The 20,590-nt window shown below is 38.3% G+C and overlaps 1 protein-coding gene across 4 annotated transcripts; it reads right to left on the bottom strand.

Moving 5' to 3' along the window:
* Nucleotides 1–3,065: 3,065 nt before the first annotated feature.
* On the bottom strand, nt 3,066–20,244 carry LOC148197716 (DNA repair protein UVH3-like). 4 transcript variants are annotated; one of them, XM_088091822.1, is made up of 19 exons: nt 20,102–20,244; nt 19,762–20,012; nt 18,906–19,057; nt 18,736–18,825; nt 18,471–18,594; nt 18,121–18,198; nt 12,055–12,233; nt 11,858–11,981; nt 11,267–11,344; nt 11,128–11,181; nt 10,647–10,831; nt 8,777–10,484; nt 7,125–7,319; nt 6,953–7,038; nt 6,514–6,805; nt 6,273–6,409; nt 5,586–5,670; nt 4,880–5,422; nt 3,066–4,103 (listed from the first exon to the last, which is right to left on the bottom strand). In XM_088091822.1, the coding sequence occupies exons 1-19, from the start codon at nt 20,187–20,189 to the stop codon at nt 3,420–3,422; spliced, it is 5,133 nt and encodes a 1,710-aa protein (XP_087947948.1). In that variant the 5' UTR covers nt 20,190–20,244; the 3' UTR covers nt 3,066–3,419. The 4 variants fall into 4 exon arrangements, with proteins under 4 accessions (XP_087947948.1, XP_087947949.1, XP_087947950.1 ...); XM_088091823.1 differs by having other exon boundaries at nt 18,471–18,585; XM_088091824.1 differs by lacking the exons at nt 19,762–20,012; nt 20,102–20,244 and having other exon boundaries at nt 18,736–18,817; nt 18,906–19,023.
* Between the last annotated feature and the right edge of the window lie 346 nt (nt 20,245–20,590).

The raw sequence follows: 20,590 nt of genomic DNA, 5'->3' as shown, positions 1-20,590 counted from the left end.
GATCAATAATATGTATTTGCAAATAATGAATTACCCAAAAAAAAGTGATTATAGGAGAAAGTAATCTTTTGAAAGAAGTTATGGTGAGTAAATCATTATTGCTAATTATAATTAATTATCTACTTATGATAATTAATTATTATAAAACATAATTGATTAATTTGTCTATTAAATCTTTTAGAAAGTTTGCTAAATCCATTGAACATTTTTGTGAAAACTTTAAAGATTTCTGTTTAAGATATCAAACATTTATTATCTGCATGAATCACACATGTTGAATTATGAAAGCTTATACGAATATATATTTTCTAGTTCCGGATTATATAATTCGGAAGTTTTGTAGACAACAACTTTCATTACCAACAACTTCGGCCGCGGCCATGTCCTCTCACTACATTCTCACTACATCATTTGGGAGGACCGCTTCTGATGACTTCACGAATATGGTTTTCTTTCAATTTCATTGGTTGTCTGGTTGTCTTGCATTGATTCAGGTATCTAAAACCTCATTTATAGGGGTAACACACTTGGCTTTTATACTATTTCACTAGGTTTAATTATATAATTGATCTCTATTTTTTATGATTTTTTTGAAATAGATTCTTCAGTGACATAGTGACATGGTTTATTGAAAGTACGAGACACAATAAAATATTAGTGAGGTGGATTTTGTTATTTTTAGGTTTAATACCTCTTTTAGTCCCTCGAAAGGGGACAAATGTTCAATTGGGTCCTACCTTTTTTTAGAAGTTTAATGTGGTCACAAATTTTGTAAAAAGTGTGCAATCAAGTCCTTTTTGGAAACGGCGTTGATTTTTTAACGGAGCAGCTGACAGGATGGACTGAAGTTAGCTACGTGGCTGTATGAGAGTGATACGTGGCTGTGTGAGGGTGATACGTGGCTGTCATCTTGTTCTTGTCACCCAAAATGATCACGACATTCAGGAATCATGTTATTTAGAAGGAATAGAATCTGCTAGCCGAATTCCATACGCAAACATACAGAGATGAATCTATTGTTAGCAAACATAGTATACTTGAATTTTTTTTTGCTTGAGTTCCCCTCATTCCAAGACCAAAGACCGCCGCTGAAGGAATAAATCAGAAGCTCCGTCCTTCGCCGCCGACGAACCAGGTCGAAGAAGTCAAACCATACCGCGAGGCCAGCCCTCCACCTGCAGAAAACCAGAACCAAAAACAAAAACTAAAACCCAGAGATCCAGCGGCCAACCTCGGCGAAGTTTCGTTGATCTCCGCAAACCTGTCGCTCGAGACCCACCTCGCGAACCACCATCGAAACCCCAAGGGTCGTGCCTCTGCCGCTGTGTCGCTCACAAGCTCCGCCGCCGCGGACCACCCCAAAGCTGTCGCGAGTTGTCCCAACGTGAGAGAAAGGAAGCTGCCATATGGTTGCAGAGCAGCGCCGAAGGAGAAGATGAGAAGGGAAAACTATATCTTTCCCTCACATGAGCGTGACGAAGCAGACATAAGAAGAAGAGGGTAGAAAGAAATTTGGATTTCCAATTTAGGGTTCATAATCCTTTCAGATTGGGAGTTTTCCCTCTTAATTCTAATTTTAATTAGGTTCCAAATTTTCAAATTTAGGATTTTTCGAATTAGGAAAACCACGTATTACCCTCACACAGCCACATAGCAAACTTCAGTCCACCCTGTCAGCTGCTCCGTTAAAAAATTAAAGCCGTTTCCAAAAAGGACTTAATTGCACACTATTTACAAAATTTGGGACCACATTGAACTTCTAAAAAAAGGTAGGACCCAATTGAATATTTACCCCATTTCGAAGGATCAAAAGAGGTATTAAACCTTATTTTTAAAACAAAAAATTAAAAAGCTATTTCTTTCCTCTAGAACCAAAAAGTTTTTTCTTCCTCCATAAATGATGACAGTCACCAGAAACAGCCATAAGCCACTACATTCACGAAAACATTGTGAATGGCAAACCAAACCAACACCTAAACTAACAACCACGACCAGAACCACTCTGCCTCCATTGTCTTCCTCAGAGAAAAATGTGAGTTCACTACCATCTAACACCTTCGCACCTGCAAAAATAGATCTAGGTTCGTTTAACCACAAATTAACGAACAGTTCAAGAGTCTCATCCTCAATCTTCTCTCACAAAACAACAACTCCAAAATCTAGAAGTCAAATAGTGGAAGTCATTTGAATTTTCAAATCAAGTTGCCATGGAAACCATCTGCAGAAAATCAGAAACCAACATCTCTTCATCCACTACAGCTCTCTCGCACCAACAACCATCACAATCCTCAATTTCACTTAATCAATCCCAATTTGAATGATAAAACACATAAACCTTAATTTCGCCAAATGTAAATTCCTTAAAAAAAATTCCAAATTTGATTTTAATTATATTTTACTAATTTTTTGTTTAAAATATCAAAATTCACATCACTACCTCACGTAAAATATCCTAAGTCTTCAGCTAATTTAACAGCAGCAAAGGTTCAATTGTATCATTTTTTTCAAAATTAAAATTCAATTGAAATAAAAAATAACTGAATGAGCTATTTAAGAAAAATAACCATAAATAAAAATCAATGGTAAGATTAAACGATTTTATTACCAACTCATGTAGCTTCCCACGAGTATAACCAACAAACTTAGGATCTTTGAATAAGGTTTGCGTCATGCTTGAGTTTTATTTGTTGGAAAACTAGAGCATGCACATGCTTTCTTGTTGGATTGTCACACTGCACTGTAAGATCATCCTACCGGGATGTAAAATTAATTTTACAATTCAGAATATAAATTTTATATGAATTATATAATTTGTAGATTTTATATTCCAATTTGTATAATTTGATTTGTAAATTTTATATTTACGTTACAAAATTTAATATATATATATATATATATATATATATATATATATATATATATTGTTTTGAATTACATAAATAGAAAGACTAACAGATTATACCATTCAAAACTTAAATTGTAAAATGAAAAACAAAAAATATAATTGGTATTTTAAAGATTATGAACATGTGCAGGAAAGCAATGACCTTTTATAAGTATGCTGATGACGAAAACCAACTTCTATCGAATTAAAAACTACAATGAATTCCAAATACTTATGGTAGGATTGGTGGTCATCCAAAAGAGATACATTACTAACAGCTATACGTCTTAGGATTTAATGTAGCCACTTGACAATCAAAATTTGATAGTCACTTGACAATTTACATTCTCTTCGATATTAAGTTAATGAATATGCAAAATATATACCTCATAAGAGTCACCATGAGTGTAAAGCCAAAGCTTCCAAGAATCCCTTCTCGTAACAATTAAATAACAAGAAAATAAATAACTAAAAAGTCAACAATTTGGAGGGTTGACCAATATGTGCTCAAGCCTCACTCTAAGTTAGAGAAGTTTCACTTTTTCCTTCTTTTCCTCAAAAAAGGCATAGCACTGAAAACTCCAGCGGAGGCTCCACTATTGTTATGAACATTCTCTGGTTTCAAGATCCCTACGTCAGAATGATCATAACTACTAGTATTTACAAGGTCATTTCGCTTTATACCAAAGTCATAAAAGTCTCCTCCACCTTCTGACCCATTTTCAGGCTTTTCAGTGCCAGAAAATAATATATCTGAACTGTTTTTATCACGGTTAGTTTCATCCAAACAATCAGAAAAGTGTGAAAAGTCTTGAGTAGAATCCACTGTGGCAGTATTGACATCGTCAATTGTGTCCAGCTTGTCTGTCTCACCATCATCTAAACAGAATCCACCTCCCATTTTAAGGTAGTCATCAGAAGAGTCATGATTTCCAGTAGAAGAATCATGATTGCCAGTACTAGGATGATTAATTTCACCTGCATGCACGCAAAACGGACCTTCTGACTTGAAAGGGTCGGTTGGTGAGTTCTCCCTTAAAGGAAAATTCATTGCACTGAAATCTGTTGGACCATCTTCAGATGCACCATGAATCTGAGATAATTTTTCTTCAATTGGACCAGTCCGATTACTATGATCAAAGGCATCATCGGCATCTTCGGCATCTTCATCTTCAGGATCTTCGAAAGAATAGTTGACAGGTTTCCGAGATCGCAATGACTGCAAAGTACACAAATTATTAGTGACACATTCTTATTCATTTTCATACTGTTTTTTTTTCGAATGAGATCACATTCAATCATCTTCAAATGTTTTCAATACACTATAGAATTTGTCTCATTCACTCTGATTTTTTGACAGTGTTAAGATAATGATTCTGCTTTACTTGAGAAATTTCTCATTCCCGTTCTCTTCAACGAAACACTAATTTAAGTAACCAAATCAAGATTTCATACTGACAACTGACAAGTAACAGCAGGTTTAAATCCAGTTTATCAGAATGGCGGGTTACTTTTTGTTTATTACCATTTCACTTAAGCACTGAACACAAGTGTGGATCTATTCTTTTACACATAGAACTTCATAGAGTTGAGATGACTGCAAGGACCAAATGGCAGCTGTCTGTTTATTACTTTATTATTAGTGATTAAGAGAATAAAGGAAGGTTGTCAATAAAGAAACAAGTTGATTACCGTATAACTGTCCTATTTGAATATACTTTTCGACAAGTACTTGTAAGAGAAGAAAATAATGTAAAACAAATTGAGCTTCTCACATAAGCTAAAATCAACTTGCAAGCTTAACTTTTATAGAAGCCATTTTCATTTAACTTCTCCAAAAGCTAAGGCACATAAGTTGAATATAGGCTATGGAGAGACTCAGTAATAGTAGTAGTACAGTGTTTTTTTTCTCCTACATGTACTGGATAAATTTATCAAAATAGAGCTTATACATCTTTCATTTCATAAATCAGAAAACTCAAGATGGAAGTTTACCTTTCTCACGTGTTCTGAAAACTTATCCACATGCACTCTTGATCCCTGATCATCAATGTCACTGCTAGCAGATGAACTGAGATTCTCATTGTCCCTTCCTCTTTTTATTCCCATACCTCTATGTCTTCCTCGGCCACTTGTATTCTGAATTAATGCCTTACCATCACACTGTTCTTCTGTCTGCATACTTGGCTGTAAATTCTCCATCTCTGATGTACCAGGTGCTGAAGACGGATCATCGTTGTCTTTCTTTTTCTTTGACTGTTCCTTGGCAACAGTATCATTCTTCCTTTTCGTTGACTGTTTTATTTTTGATTTGCTTTGACGTTCAAGACGTTTGTCTGTTCCCCCTGAAATCTCTAATGTGCTATCCTCGGGTTCTCTCCCAATCTTCCTACTCTTGGACAACACCTCTGCAGAATCATCTATCATATCTGAAGGCAGCTTACCAGTTATTCCTTTTACTGCCTTCTTAATTCTTTTGCTACGGATTTTCGCAAATCTCTCATTAAAACTGTAAAATGCTTCCAACCGCAATTGAGTCTGCATTAAAAGATTAACGTTTTCATAATAATATGAAGATTTGAGAAGACACTAGACAATCAACAATTGGAAATCTTGCTTATTTAGTGATCAAAGTAATTTTTTAGTACAATAAAAATGTCAGTAAAAACAGGGAGGAGATTATTAAAACAAAGTTTCTAACCTCACGTTTATTATACTCCTTTAACACAGGTAATAGCAATTCGTCTGCTTTCTGGCCAATCCAGCCAAATTTCTCCCAGCACAATCTGTGGACAGGAAGTAACTTAAAAAATTTCCAAGAATATACAAACATATATTACATACGGGTTTGATAGAAAAAGATTAAGTAAATTCCAAAAGGGAGATCAATAGTGTCTCAAAGGTCAATATATACAATAAATATTTTTAGATTTATAACTTCAGAAGAAAAGCATGGACCAAAATCCTGCAAGTTTATCAAGCCATAGTGCTCACGTACAAAAAGTATCAACCCATTTGAAGAATCAAAGATAGTTTTCAAAGAAAAGCATGGACCAATATCAGGGAAAACTTAAAGTTTATCAAGCCATACTGCTCACACATGGCACAAAGTTTCAACATTCAAACCCATCAAAAGAATCAAATCCAATTCATGTACAAAGTAACTGTCCAAATAAGCACCAAAATACCTTAAACGAAACTTAAACTCTCAACTAATCCCAACCCCCTAAAGGGCTTGGTAATCAGGCAAAGTGGATTTTCCCAATAGAAAAGTAAGCAGTTGAGGAATAGAAGCACCAATAGATGAATAGATGAAGAGAAATGAGAGGCTGGCCCATTGATTTAACATAAAAGTTATGGAAACAAGTACATTAACATATAAACTCACTTCCGAAGAACAAGGTGATCTGGCTTCCCCCATGTGAAAGGCTCGGTTGATTTATCAACATGTGGAGAACAATAAGCAGAAATAACTGTTTCACTTGGAAAAGAAGAAGGGATGTGCCAATTCTTGCTAACATTTCTCTATTAAAAGAGAAAAAGAAAGTCACAAACAAAGATGATCTAATAAACGAAAAACTATACTTCATTATTTTAACACAGAACACCAAAGGCTGAAAATCAATTACATGCTTATTGAAGAAAGTTTGCTTTGTTTCTTGAATGTAATCTGGCAACTTATTTTGCTCCAGCGCATGGGGGAGGTTCTGCTCTGATGGAGACTCTTTAGCATCACAATTTAAGGAATTTATCTTTTCTTCAACTTTTGATCCTTTCTTTCTGGAATTTGATCCACTTTTTGCATCCAACCTTCCAAGGATGGTGGGATCTGGTGACTCAACCCATTTCCGGAATTTCAGGAGGCCATCTTCCTCAGGGAATGCATTCAAAACCTCAATAGCATTAACGATGCCAATCCCACTACATACATGCAGCAACACCAAAATTATCTAGTCAAGTTCATCGATGCAGAATATATATGTGTGTATGTATATATACATAAATTTACAAGGACATCTACTAAATATTTTATTATAAAGAGTAGGACAAAGGTAAGAATGTTCACACCTTACACCTTCGGTATAATCACTCCCAAGAAGTAGAGCCATGCGTATTAATTTTTCTCTAGTCAGTCCAAGCTCCTTTTCAATGTCCTGAACCAATCATAAAGAAAGGCATGAAAACAAAATGTTATTACAACTGAAATTTATTTAAGCTACAGTATTTAGCAAGTCTAGACCTCCATGAAGTATGTCTCTACATATTTTCGGTCATCAAATATATTTTTGTAGACACTGCGTGCCCCAAATAGAAGGACATCAGAGTCATCAGTTACAACACCATCAACTAGTTTCTCAAGTTCCAAATAAGCACATTGAGCTTCTGCTTCCATTGGAGCAATAATATATGGCAAGCCAAACATTTGCAGTAGTTCCTACAGAGTGTCAGATGCATCAGAAACATACGGGATTAACATACTAAATCCATGGAAAATCATTACTGATCAATGGCATTTGTGAATAATAACCGATATATAAAGCCATAGTCTAATCCAAAAAACTTCCAAATGGGTTCGTGAGGTGGTAGTAGTAGTAATACAAATAATAATAATAATAATGATAATAATAATAATAATAATACAAATAATAATAATAATAATAATAATGATGATGATGAAATAAAAATAAAAAGTTTGCTATTAATAATAAAAAAATATTAAATATCCATTGTGGGGTCATGACTTCATCTAATTGACACACAAATTGTTATTAGGCTTATTGGGTCATGTACTATTAGACTATTATTGGACAATTCATGGATGTTTTGGTTCAGGAAAATTCACATGTACAATGTCTAATACTCAACGCAACTGGAAGTGTTAAAGATTCCACATCATCCAATGATATAGTAAAATTAAAATATATAAGCAGGGGCAACTGTTAAACTAGAAACCGGTTTCAAAGGATTGAACCACTACTAAACCCAAATTCTAAAGTTCATTTATGTTAGATGGGTTTAACCTTGCGCAACCTACTAATGCAGTAATCAGATATGTTACTTCTTGATTGCACAATAAGATATACAAGCATAATAATCATCTTTAGTCACAATAGTATTCGAAGGTAAGAAATATTTGTGTCAAATATTTGTGTTCTAATTTTAAGAGTATGAATACCTTCTTTCAAGACCTAATTTTGAGCAGAACCTTTCACATATAACAACTAGGTTAAAATTCTAGTTCAATGTGTGCAGGTAAGGTTTCTCTCTGTTATTCTGTGAAACATACAAGTTCCATCCTTTGTGCTGTCAATGCCAATTAATTTCTGCTATATTCTTGAAGGCAGAAATAAACAATCAAATACGAGATAAAGTTTTATACTCAATCACGCACCACAAGAATGAAAAATACATACCATACTACATTTAATTTTTTGACTACCACACACACCTCCAAGAACTTAGCATATGTGAGTATTTGACAGGGGAAAACTAATTGTATGTTTGGGTAGCACTTGAAATCATGGTCGTGGGACAAAAACTGTTTTAATAGTACATTTCTTGTTTGGGTGCCTTCCAAAATTTCAAAATGAATTTTGAGGCAAGAATTGATATCAAGAACTGGAAATATTTAACTTTTTCTGATAAAAGAATTCATTGTGGGTGAGAGATCTTAAATATATCTGCTCTTACATCTAAAAGTGATTCTAACATACCATCCATACAAATTCTTTTAACCTCACTTTTAAAATATCCTTCTCAACCTAAATCTAGAACAAATTAGTTCCTAAATTGGATGAAAAACAATGAAAATCCAAGTAATAGGTTTTATGAAATTTAATAACTAGTCACAATATAAATCACATGTATTATAGATCAGACTCAGTTTAGCACCTGACATTCAGTGAATAATTCACTGTTTACTGACTCTGCATTCCGCTCTAGCTTCCTCTGCTCATTCTCTAGGTTAATATATTCTTGACCAAGAATGTGAATTTCTTTCTCCAGGCTAACCTGAGTTGCTAGAGCAGGAAAATCCCCTGGGCTGTTAACCGTATCACTGCCATGGCTACTGTTCCTTTTGTCAAAAAAAATTCCATTATTACCCTCTGAAGCCAAGTTTGGCTCAATAAGCTCTTCTGTTACTCCTTTCAAGGATGACTCCCCCAAATGAATAGTGGGTTTGGTAGTGTCAGTACAATTACTAAATGGTTCAGGTTCCTTAATATAGTTCTTTTTCTCCTCTTCAGTTGCGCCAACTGGAACAGCCTTGGGTGTATACTTATGATAGGAAGACACTTTATCATTATCATGTTCATCAGATAACTTCTTTTCAACCACAGGGACCTGGTCCTTCGTCATTATATTTGTATCTGAAATTGAATCTTCAGAACAAGGGTGACTGTCCCATCTGCAAGTTGTGTCAATCAATGTCTCAGTTTTATCTGAAATAAAAGTCAAAGCTGGCTTTGAAGGACTTCCATGAAAATGGAAAGTTTGTGCATTATTAACGGAAACAAAATCAGGCGTTTTATCTCTATCTTCAGTTTCAAGTAATTCCTTTTTTTCAGTACCATCTTCCCTACACAAAGTGATTCCCACCATTTTATTTTTATTATTCAGGAACCTAGTGTTCTCATTTAAAGCCATTGGGTCAGAATGATCACCATGTTCAGAATGATCACCATGTTCAAAATCGTGATCCAATTTGTTCTCATAAGTATTTGATTGCGCATCAAGCAATGACATACATTTGTGTTTTCCATCCCCTGCACTTTCAAGACTTCTCCTTATTGCCTCTTGCAAATTGGACTCCTCCTCCAACTGCCCTCGGGATGCATATTTTCCTGACAGTAAGCTGCTGTTAGCACCATCACAATCTCCTTCCTCCCATTCCACTTCACTTTCATTATTATTATCGTCATCTGCAACAGAAGACTTCAATTCCACCTTATCCTGTTTGGGAAAAACAGTACTCTTACCTTCAACTATTCCTTCTTCCCAATCAGAATGAGAAGGTTGCACTGTTGCTGCAGAATCATCAGTGTCAAATATCGCCAATGGATTTCCTCCTACTAAACTAGAAAATATATCATCCTCACCATTTGCAAACTCATTTTCGCAACCATATTCAAAAGATATATCGATAGAAGCATTCTGGTCTAGCATAATTTGTTCATTTTGCACATTCTCTCCAACTAAGTCAACATTCACCTCTTGTGATTTACCAACAGGCTGGATCCCAGAACTTTCTGATGAACCCTTAGTTTCTCCATTTTTAATTGTTCCAATATTTGAAGCCTTGTTCACCTGTGCACTTTCCTGCTCGAACTCCTTCATCAAATCCAAATTTCTTTGTATATCCCGGGTCATACGCATCCCCATTGCTCTCAATCTACTTACACGAAATTGACCTCTGTCATCAATATATGTCTGAATATTTTCATCAGCAGGCTCACCAGGTTCATTGGAAATCAATTCACTTGATTTATTAAAATCATTTCCAGCCAAAATGCTATTTGCAAGATTCTGAGAATAATGTGTTCCTTGTGCCTTCTCTTTTGTACTTTTATTTTTCTCTAAGCCGGTGGAGGTAAGTTCACTGCCATATTCAGGAATGCAAAGGCCAAAGAAGTTGTCAATTAAATTTCACAGATTATCATAATACACAGGAAAAGCACCCAACCATTTTTAAGACTAATATTTATTAGGACTAACAATTTATTCAACTATGGAAAAAATAATTGAGAATAAGGTTACTCACTGTTTATCACCAGTAAAAGATGATGAAAATATATATTCTCTGTTGGCTTCAGATGCAATCCGTGAAGTCTGTACACCCTCTACTCCTCCTCCAGCTGCAGCTTTCTGCACTTCATTTATCTCCCGTCTGAAAGCAACAGTTTTAAGGTAAGCTTGTATTTGTAGCTCAGAGAATTTTGCAGGATCCTGGAAGGAGCCAATTAATGATAAAAATTTAGTACAGTGTGCAATCACAACTAGTACAAAGGAAAAGTATTTCTCATGCCAAAATGAAATAAAATAACAGTATCAATGTCATCAAGAATCAGTATAGTGCCAAACAAAATAACTTAAAAGAACATGAAGAAGCATAGGTTTTACATTTTAACTATCCATGTCAACTCTAAATAGATACACAACTATCCAAGAAAATTTCAATATTGAAAAGATACAAGTTTGACATGTCAACATATCAAAATTAAATACGAGTTCTTTCCACAAACCTTCTTGACTTTCTGATACTTCTGTCTGTTCTCTGCAATTAAACGCTCTCTCATCTGCAGAACAATTATTCAATCACTGATGACAGAATAAAATGTAAGAGGCACTTGAGCTAAACAATAATTTTAAGAACTCAACTACCTGAACAAGAAGGTCCAGCTGCATTGATGGAGGTAATGAGGCTAGAACAAGTGGATCAACTTCACCATGCATAGCTGGCTGAAAAAAGGAAAACAAACATAAACTATTTATTTTTGTTTTTTATGCATAGATTACACATCAAATCATGCCTTTTAGGTACGGAGTTGGGGAAGCAAGGTGAAAGAAGTACATAGTTAAGTGTGTTCAGGAGCTGTAGGACAGTTATATCATGTAATGTTCGACGGTTACATGTGCATTTCTTAAAAGAGCCATGTGATAGATTTCTAATTCATTGTGTAAAATTAATAAATTGTGTTTGAAGGATGAGACTCATTGTTTCTGCTTAGGCCTGCGTTAGTATTATTTGCTACATATATGGATTAATACTAGAATCCTTTCAATTAGATCATGCAGATTGTATTTTCAAACTCAAGTCTAACACAAGGATTGATACTAGGGCAATCAGGAATCAATGTGGTTTTCTATTAAGATTACTAAAATGGAAAATGACCAAGAGCTGTCACCTAAACTCTCAGGCACAAACTAAATGAACTAACTGAAAGTCATAGATGTCTCAAAATATAGACTGACCAGTATCATCTCTTCATCTTCGTCATAGTCAACTTCATCTTCCTCAATAGTGGAAGCCCCAACAGAAGTTGATGCATTATTTACTAACTTTTCATTTTCCTCCAGAGCAATAGATGCAGCCAACCTAATACCCATCAAAACTAACAAATAAGAAATAACATTATAAATCCAAAATTACGACATTAAATGCAGCCTACATTTCGTCAATTGAGTCTTGATTGTCAGTCCTTGGTGCAACAGTGTCATGTCTGGAGCTACAACCAACCATGCCAGCTTCACTGAGCAGAATCCCTTTGCCCTTGCCCTGATAATCGACATCATGTTGTTCGTGATTGTAAACTTCCTTTAGTAACCCTTCCTTTTTCTTTCCTTTTAGCTGATATCAATAAACAATTTTATTTTTACATCTAAACTAAATGAAAGACAATATATCATATGTAGATGAGTTGTTGGCATGCCAATATTTCATATGATGCCTTAACACAAATATCATTCGAAAAATGAGAAAATAATCTTGAAAACATTCTATCTAATCCTTTATTTCATGCTGTTAGAAGTCTCACATCGACTAGAGATAAGACCATTTCATAGTTTATAAGTGGGTGCAAACCTCACCCTACAAGCCGGTTTTGTGGGGTTGAGTTAGGCTTAAAACCCACCTTCTAATATTGATAGGTTTCTTGTTAAAGAATTCCTATCTCTCACTCAACAACTCTCGGAAACAGTACAGAAAGTCTGTATAACCTCTGATATTATTGACTTTCAAGAAAGAATGCAAGAATAGGAAGAACAAAGGAAGCTTAACCTTCCCCAACAAGGATAACCAAATCCTGTTTTAGAAACTACTAACTGTCCAATCCCTCTCCCCTTATTCCCCTTAACTATTTATACACAATAAGTGTTCCCCTTTTTAACTGTCAGACAGTTAGGCCAGCTAATGCAACTAACTACTCACATACTCTTCTTTCTCCTAACATACACCCTCATCATCCTATCATTACCCCCCCCTCCATCCATAACCTTGTCCTCAAGGTTAAATTCTGGAAACTGTTCCTGGATTGTGGTTTGATCTTCCCAAGTTGCTCCTTCTTTTCCCCCTGTCTGCCATTCTACCAGAACTTGGTGACATACTTCATCTTCTTTTTGAATTTGCCTACGCTCCAAAATTCTTGCTGGCCAAAAAGCAGGACCGTCAGCTTGCAACTCCTCTGGCAACATCTTTTCAATCCCATGGTCCCCCACCGCTTTCTTTAACTGCGCCACATGAAACACTGAATGAATCCTGGCAGATTCAGGTAACTCCAATCGAAAAGCTACACTCCCCACCTGCTGTAACACCTTGTAGGGCCCAAAATAACGTGCCGAGAGTTTTGGGTGTAGTCTAGTTGGCATTGAAGATTGACGGTGTGGTCTAATCTTCAAGTACACCCAATCTCCTACTTTTATATCTATCTCCCTCCTCTTCTTATCTGCTTGCTGCTTCATTAATTCCTGAGCCCGATTCAAGTGATACTTTAGCTGTTTGAGGGCTTCATCTCTTGTCATCAAATCCTGCGCCACTGCCTCCACTGGTGTTTCCCCCGGAATGAACCGGCTAAATGAGGGAGGTGCTCTCCCATATACAACTTCAAACGGCGTGCATCTTGCAGCTCCTTGATAGCTCGTGTTATACCAAAACTCAGCCCAAGGAAGCATAGCATACCAGCTCTTTGGTTGTTCAGAGCAAAAGCACCGCAAATATCCTTCAACAATGCGGTTAACCACCTCAGTTTGCCCATCCGTCTCTGGATGATACGCCGTGCTCATTTTGAGCTGTGTTCCCTGCATCTTGAATAATTCCTTCCAGAAAATACTCAGAAATAAGGGATCTCTATCACTCACCATAGAAACCGGAATCCCATGTAGCCTGATGATCTCTTTGGTGAACACATCAGCTACGGTTTTAGCAGAATATGGGTGTTTCAATGCTATAAAATGCGCGTATTTACTCAACCTGTCCACCACTACCATAATGGCATCATACCCCTGGGATTTAGGTAATCTTACTATGAAGTCCAAGCTGATTTCCTCCCAAACAGCTTGCGGAATGGGTAGGGGTTGCAGTAGCCCTTGAGGATTTGCTGCCAAGTACTTATGCTGCTGGCATACTGCACAACTCGCCACAAATTCAGTGATTGTCTTCTTCATCCCCACCCAATACAAAGATTGGGCTATCCTCCTATATGTACGATAGACTCCCGAGTGCCCCCCAGTTTTGGTTACATGGAATTCATCAAGTAACTTTGGTATCCAAACTGAACTGGACGATATCACCATCCGGCCTTTGTAATGCAATCTTTCATTTTCTAAAGTGTAAGCTCCATGAGAGTTTGAATCCTGTTTCAGATCAGCAATCACTTTCTGCAATGTCACGTCCTCCTCTACCTCTCGCAGGATGTCGTTAAAATCCTGCCAAAAGGGTCTGGAAATGAGCTGTAATTCTCTTTCTTCCCTCTCTCCTTCATCTCTCCTCGAGAGGGCATCAGCAGCCTTATTGGTACTTCCCTTTTTATATACGATCTCAAAGTCATATCCCATTAATTTTGCCAACCAGTTTTGCTGACTTTGAGTGGTAATTCTCTGTTCCATCAAGTATTTCAAACTGCGCTGGTCAGTGTGCACGGTAAATTTCCTCCCCACCAAGTAAGGTCTCCAGTGCTGAATGGCTAAAACGAGAGCCATTAATTCTTTCTCATAAATTGACTTACTTAGAGAAGCCGTAGACAAAGCCTTGCTAAAAAAAGCTATCGGTCTCTTATTCTGGGTCAACACAGCTCCCACCCCACCTCCAGAGGCATCACACTCGATGTGAAACTCTTGTTCGAAGTTTGGCAAAGCTAACACGGGAGCTGAGGTTATCGCAGCCTTCAACGTATCCATCGCTTGTTTTGCTTGCTCGGACCAGTCAAACTTACCCTTCTTCAATAGCTCCGTCAATGGTCTGGCCAATTTTCCATATCCCGCCACGAATCTTCTATAGTAACCCGTTAACCCCAAGAAACCCCTTAATGCCTTCAAGCTCCTCGGCTCTCCCCATTCCACCACGGCTTTCGTCTTATCACCATCCATCTCCACCCCCTGTTCTGAGATTTGATGGCCTAAATATTGGATCCTCCTTCTTCCAAACTCACATTTCTTTTGGTTGGCCACCCATCCATTCTCCTCTAGCACCCGTAGCACTCCGTCTAAATGCAGCAAGTGGTCTTCCCATGTGGAACTGTAAACAAGGATATCATCAAAAAAAACTAACACCCATTTCCTAAGATACTTCCGCAATAGCTCATTCATCGTACTCTGGAAAGTAGCAGGGGCATTGGTGAGCCCAAATGGCATAACAAGGAACTCGAAATGGCCGAGGTGAGTGCGGAAAGCAGTCTTGGGCACATCCCCTTCCTCCATTCTAATCTGGTGATATCCAGATTTTAAATCAATTTTCGAAAAGTAACGTGCACCGGTCAGCTCATCTAGCAATTCTTCTATCACGGGGATAGGAAACTTATCGGGGACAGTTGCTTTATTTAGGGCCCGGTAATCTACACAGAATCTCCAACTCCCATCCTTCTTCTTCACCAAGATGACTGGACTAGAGAATGGGCTCGTGCTCGGACGAATGATGCCTGCCTTCAACATATCTTCCACCTGCTTCTCAATCTCCCCCTTCATGAGGTGAGGGTAGCGATATGGCCTCACATTTATGGGGTCTACTCCCTCTTTTAGTTGGATGCGGTGTTCTCTGTTTCGGTTTGGAGGCAGCCCCTGAAATTCACGGAAAACGGAATAGTGCGCCTGTAGCACCGCCTGTAATTGTTTTTTCTGCTCTTCCGTCACATCACTATCCCACTCACTGCAGTTTTCCTTCTCCACTTTGCACAGATTCCAAACCACAGCCCCTGAGTCAGCTTCCACTAGTTTAAACAAGCTCTTAGCATTCACCACCTGTCTCGATAATGATGGGTCGCCCCTTATACGTATCTTCTTGTCCCCCACTTTATAAACCATAGTCATTTTTCCCCAATTGGTGCTTACTTCTCCTAGTTTGGCCAGCCATGCAACTCCCAAAATTACATCTACACCCCCCAGCTCAAAGACGTAAAAATCTTCCTCCACATCGACTTCCTCCAGCTTCACCGTCACCTTCTCACACCGGCCCCGCGTCATTCTCCGATGGCCATCACCCAAACTCACGCAGTACGCCGGGGTGTCCGTCACCTTCAATGCTAATTCCTCCGTCAGCTTCCGGCCTATGTAGTTGTGACTGGCGCCGCTGTCTATCAGCACCACCACCCTCCTTTCTCCGATCATCCCCGTCAATTTTAGCGTTCTGGCCGACGTTAGCCCTTCTGCAGAACAGGCCGATAACTCCAAGAGCTTCTCTCCTTGGGTTTCGGGTTCTTCTCCCACTTCCTCCTCCTCGTCTTCCGCTAACAATAATACCCTCAAACTCTTATCATCACAACGATGGCCGGGCGCGAATGGGCCACCGCACCGGAAGCAACGACCCTCCTTGCTTCTCTTGAGAAACTCCGGATATGGTAGGTTTCTCACCATTCTTCCACGGTTATCGTTCCCACCCGCAATATTCGGTCTCGTATTCGCGTTCGCGATACCCCCATCTCTTCTCGCATTTCCCGCCGTCTCCACTCGGCCTCCTTGGTTTGCCGGATTACGAATCGGGTCTGTTCGTATCACTCCTCCCGATGATCGCGCCCCTACAGGGTTCATTCGGAACCCACTCGCAAAACCCCCTTGCGCTCTCACCATCGCATCCTCCACGTCCCGAGCGACCCTCATTGCCTCCATTAAATCCCGCGGGTTCTGGATTCGAACCTGCCCCTTTATGTCCTCCCGCAGTCCGGCGAGGAAATATCCGAGTACTTGCTCCTCCGGAATGCCCCTCGTCTGTCCAGTCAATACCTCAAAGGTGCGCACAAATTCCTCCACCGTGCCCTCCTGTCTCAACGACGCCAACCTTTCGAACACCGTTCCTCTGAATCCCCCACCGAACCGGTTGATCATCGCGGCCTTCAAACCGTCCCAGGAGCGATTTCTTGCTTTCTGTCTCCAGAACGTAAACCAGTACGCTGCGCTTCCCTCCATACTCACATACGCGATTTCCACTTTGTCTTCATCGCTCATCACCTTCTGAATGTCGAAAAACCTTTCCGCTCTGTTGAGCCAACTCAAAGGCTCGTCTCCATCGAATGTCGGCAATTCAATCCTTTTCCGCCACGGCTTTTGTTCCTCGCCTCTGTTTCCATTCCCTCCATTCTCATTTTCCCCCACGACTCGGTGTCTGTTGTCGTTCACCGAACTGGCATCAGAACTCCCCTCCGGTGGATTAACGCTCGTACCCAAGACCCTCATAATTTGCTGCAAGTCTCGTCGTACAGCCGCTGACTCAGCCTTCATTCCCTCCATCGTGATCTCAATTGCCTCCAGTCTCGCATCGGTATGGTTCTCCATCTTCGTTCACTTCTCGCAAAATTTGGAATCCGGCAGGTCGGACCAAATTGATAGGTTTCTTGTTAAAGAATTCCTATCTCTCACTCAACAACTCTCGGAAACAGTACAGAAAGTCTGTATAACCTCTGATATTATTGACTTTCAAGAAAGAATGCAAGAATAGGAAGAACAAAGGAAGCTTAACCTTCCCCAACAAGGATAACCAAATCCTGTTTTAGAAACTACTAACTGTCCAATCCCTCTCCCCTTATTCCCCTTAACTATTTATACACAATAAGTGTTCCCCTTTTTAACTGTCAGACAGTTAGGCCAGCTAATGCAACTAACTACTCACATACTCTTCTTTCTCCTAACATACACCCTCATCATCCTATCAAATATGGTATCAAAGCCATGGTTAGAGCCTATCCTAGCAAGTTCTATGTGGGCATTCTATTCTTCTATTCCACCCGCTATCGGGCCGTTATCGGACCACCCAATTTCTACTATCACGCACGAGATGTCTATACCTCGACGTGAAGGGGGTGTGTTGGAAGTTTCACATCGACTAGAGATAAGGTCAAAATATAATATATAAGTGAGGTGCAAACCTCACCTTACAAGCCGGTTTTGTGGGGTTGAGTTAGGTTTAAGTCCACTTCTAACACATGCCAATTAATTTGTTAGTTAGAAGTGGCAGAAAGCTTCTTTACAATAACAAGAGCAAGACAAATGGCCAAATGCATGGCAGAAGGTAATATCCTTTATATTTAAAATCTGACCTGTGCAAGAATATCGAGTTGCATAGACTGTGGCAAAGCAGCCAATACAGCTATATCAACTTCTGCATTTACTGATGGCTGAGGAGGAAAAAAATATAGATACAGCCACAAGAGCTGAGAAATCAGAAAATTTACTAGCAATTAACAAAGAAAATACAGAGTAACAGCAAAAAGAAAAAAAAAAGGATGAAATATTTCCTCATTTCCCAGCAATCTCTCTATTGTTACAAGATTGGAAAATTCATGGGCTTGATCAAGAAACAAAATTATATACACAAAGATAATAGAAAAAACATATCATTGTAATGGCTAATTGTAACTATTCCATTCTTCTACATTTGCAAATTTACCAGTAGAATCTGTTCTTCTGCGCCATGTTCTTCCTCTGAAGGATTAATTATAATAGACGGCACTCCTTTTCTAGCATGTTTTCCACTTTCCTCTGCAGCTATAGATGCTGCCAACCTAAATGAACTTGGCCAAAGATTATATAGACAAATTATCAGTCTTATTCAAGATCAAATACATTAAGATAATATTTTATGTAAATTATGTGAAAGATAATTCAAGCCTGTTAGTCCCTTTCATTTAGGAAAAAAAAATAAGGTTGATTACATTTCATCAAGTTCCTCCTGGTTGTAACTTGAGGATAATGTTGCCTGTGAAGAATTTATGTCCTCCTTAGTTGCAAATTTAGCTGCAGACCTAAACAAATAGTTCAAAACAATAAACATAACTCTGATAGAAGAAGACATCTACAATATACACCAGCATATTCAGATTACATTTCATCTAGCTCTTTCACGTGACTTCCTCTTGAATCACTACCAACAAAGTCCTTTTCTTTAGATCCATTCTGACCCTTAGTATTACTATTCTTCTGCATCCTCTGGCTCTTAATATCATCAGCCAGTTCCTTCAATCTTAGTGTCTTTAACTGTAAGCGAAGTAGAAAAACAAACGTTAAGATTGAAATACGTAACCAAAATCTCGATACAATGGACCATATTAACGTCCGAATATGCGATAACTGTATACACATTGGCATAAATGGTACAACAATTCTTTGTTTGGTAGTATTATAGGAAAGCAGGGTGGAAAATGATAATCTAAATTAGCTACCCTCAAATATACAAGGTCCATCAAATCACAAATGTTATACATTCCAACATTAAGATTTAATGCAATTGAATTCTTTTCACTTTGCAAGTAACAGAAATAAGCACAAGCGTCCCTCAAAATTACAGAATCAAAACGCTTTGAACCACACCACAATAAACTCAACATGCAAGTGAGCAAGAGACGATGAAAAATAAACACATTGCACCACCATCACATGGACAATAAAGTAGGAGAATGAGAACTCAATGGATGAAGAGTTTTTGTTCTTCGTCACTCATCGAGGTACATCAAAGAATGGAAAATCATTTATAACTTATAACTCGCTTTCTTACTACAGAAATACCCGACAATCGAATAAATAAGCTGCTCTCCATTCTAACCCCTCCAACACTCTTCTACTTCAAAGCGAATTGAGCTATTTTTTTTTTCCTTCTATCGGAATCGAACAACCAATTAAATCACCAAAATAGGGACAAAAAAGTGATCATAGTTTCACACTTGGCAACGAAACGATCGTACATGATTGAGCAGCATTTTCTCCGCAGTTTTGCGGACTTTAGCTTGAGCGTTTTCGCGCTGCCGGCGGCGGGCAATGACGGTGCGGCGCTTGAGGGCGGGGGTCCCGCCGTCGAAGACGAAGACCGGCTTAGTGCGGAGGAATAGAAGCTTGCAAATGCGTCGGAAAAATCCCAGCAAATGGGCGTTGCGAACCATTTCCCCCTTCTCGTCGCGCATCGCTTTCATAAACTGCACCATCCATATGCTCGCATCTGCAATTAGGGGAAATAAAGAAAAAGGATCAATTACTTAATGCGGGGAAGAGAGATATAGAAAGAAAGTGATAGGGTTTGAGGAGTACCAACGGCGAGGGTTTTCCCGGCGAGGGTTTCCACGGAGACGCGGCGACCGACGGGGGAGAGTAGTTCCCAGAGACCGTGGACTCCCATTGTATTTCTGGTCAGTTACGTTATCGCGCCAAACAGCCAGTCCAAGTAATAATATAGTTTGGTATTTAAGTCGGTTTATATTTTTCTTAATACAACAAATATAACAGGGTAAATTATGCAAATGCTATTTAACTTGCTTTTTGTTCAGTTCATTTCCTTGTATTTAAAAAAAAAAAAGTCAAATCATCTTACGGACTTTTTAATTGATTAAAAATAATTCTTTTAACTCAAATTTAACTTCGTTAATATTTAAAAATGATTAAATATATTTTTAGTCCTTAAACTATCAAGCGATTTTATTTTTAGTCTCTTTTTTAAACTAAGTTACATTTTGATCCTTCTTCTTAAAGAAATCATAATTTTTCGTCCTCCAAAATCAATAGCGTTAAAAAAAGCCTGAA

This window comes from Vigna umbellata, chromosome 5, assembly GCF_029865625.1.
Source record: "Vigna umbellata cultivar VRB3 chromosome 5, Vumbellata_1.0, whole genome shotgun sequence".
Lineage (NCBI taxonomy): Eukaryota > Viridiplantae > Streptophyta > Magnoliopsida > Fabales > Fabaceae > Vigna > Vigna umbellata.
This window is presented reverse-complemented; position numbering and strand designations above follow the sequence as displayed.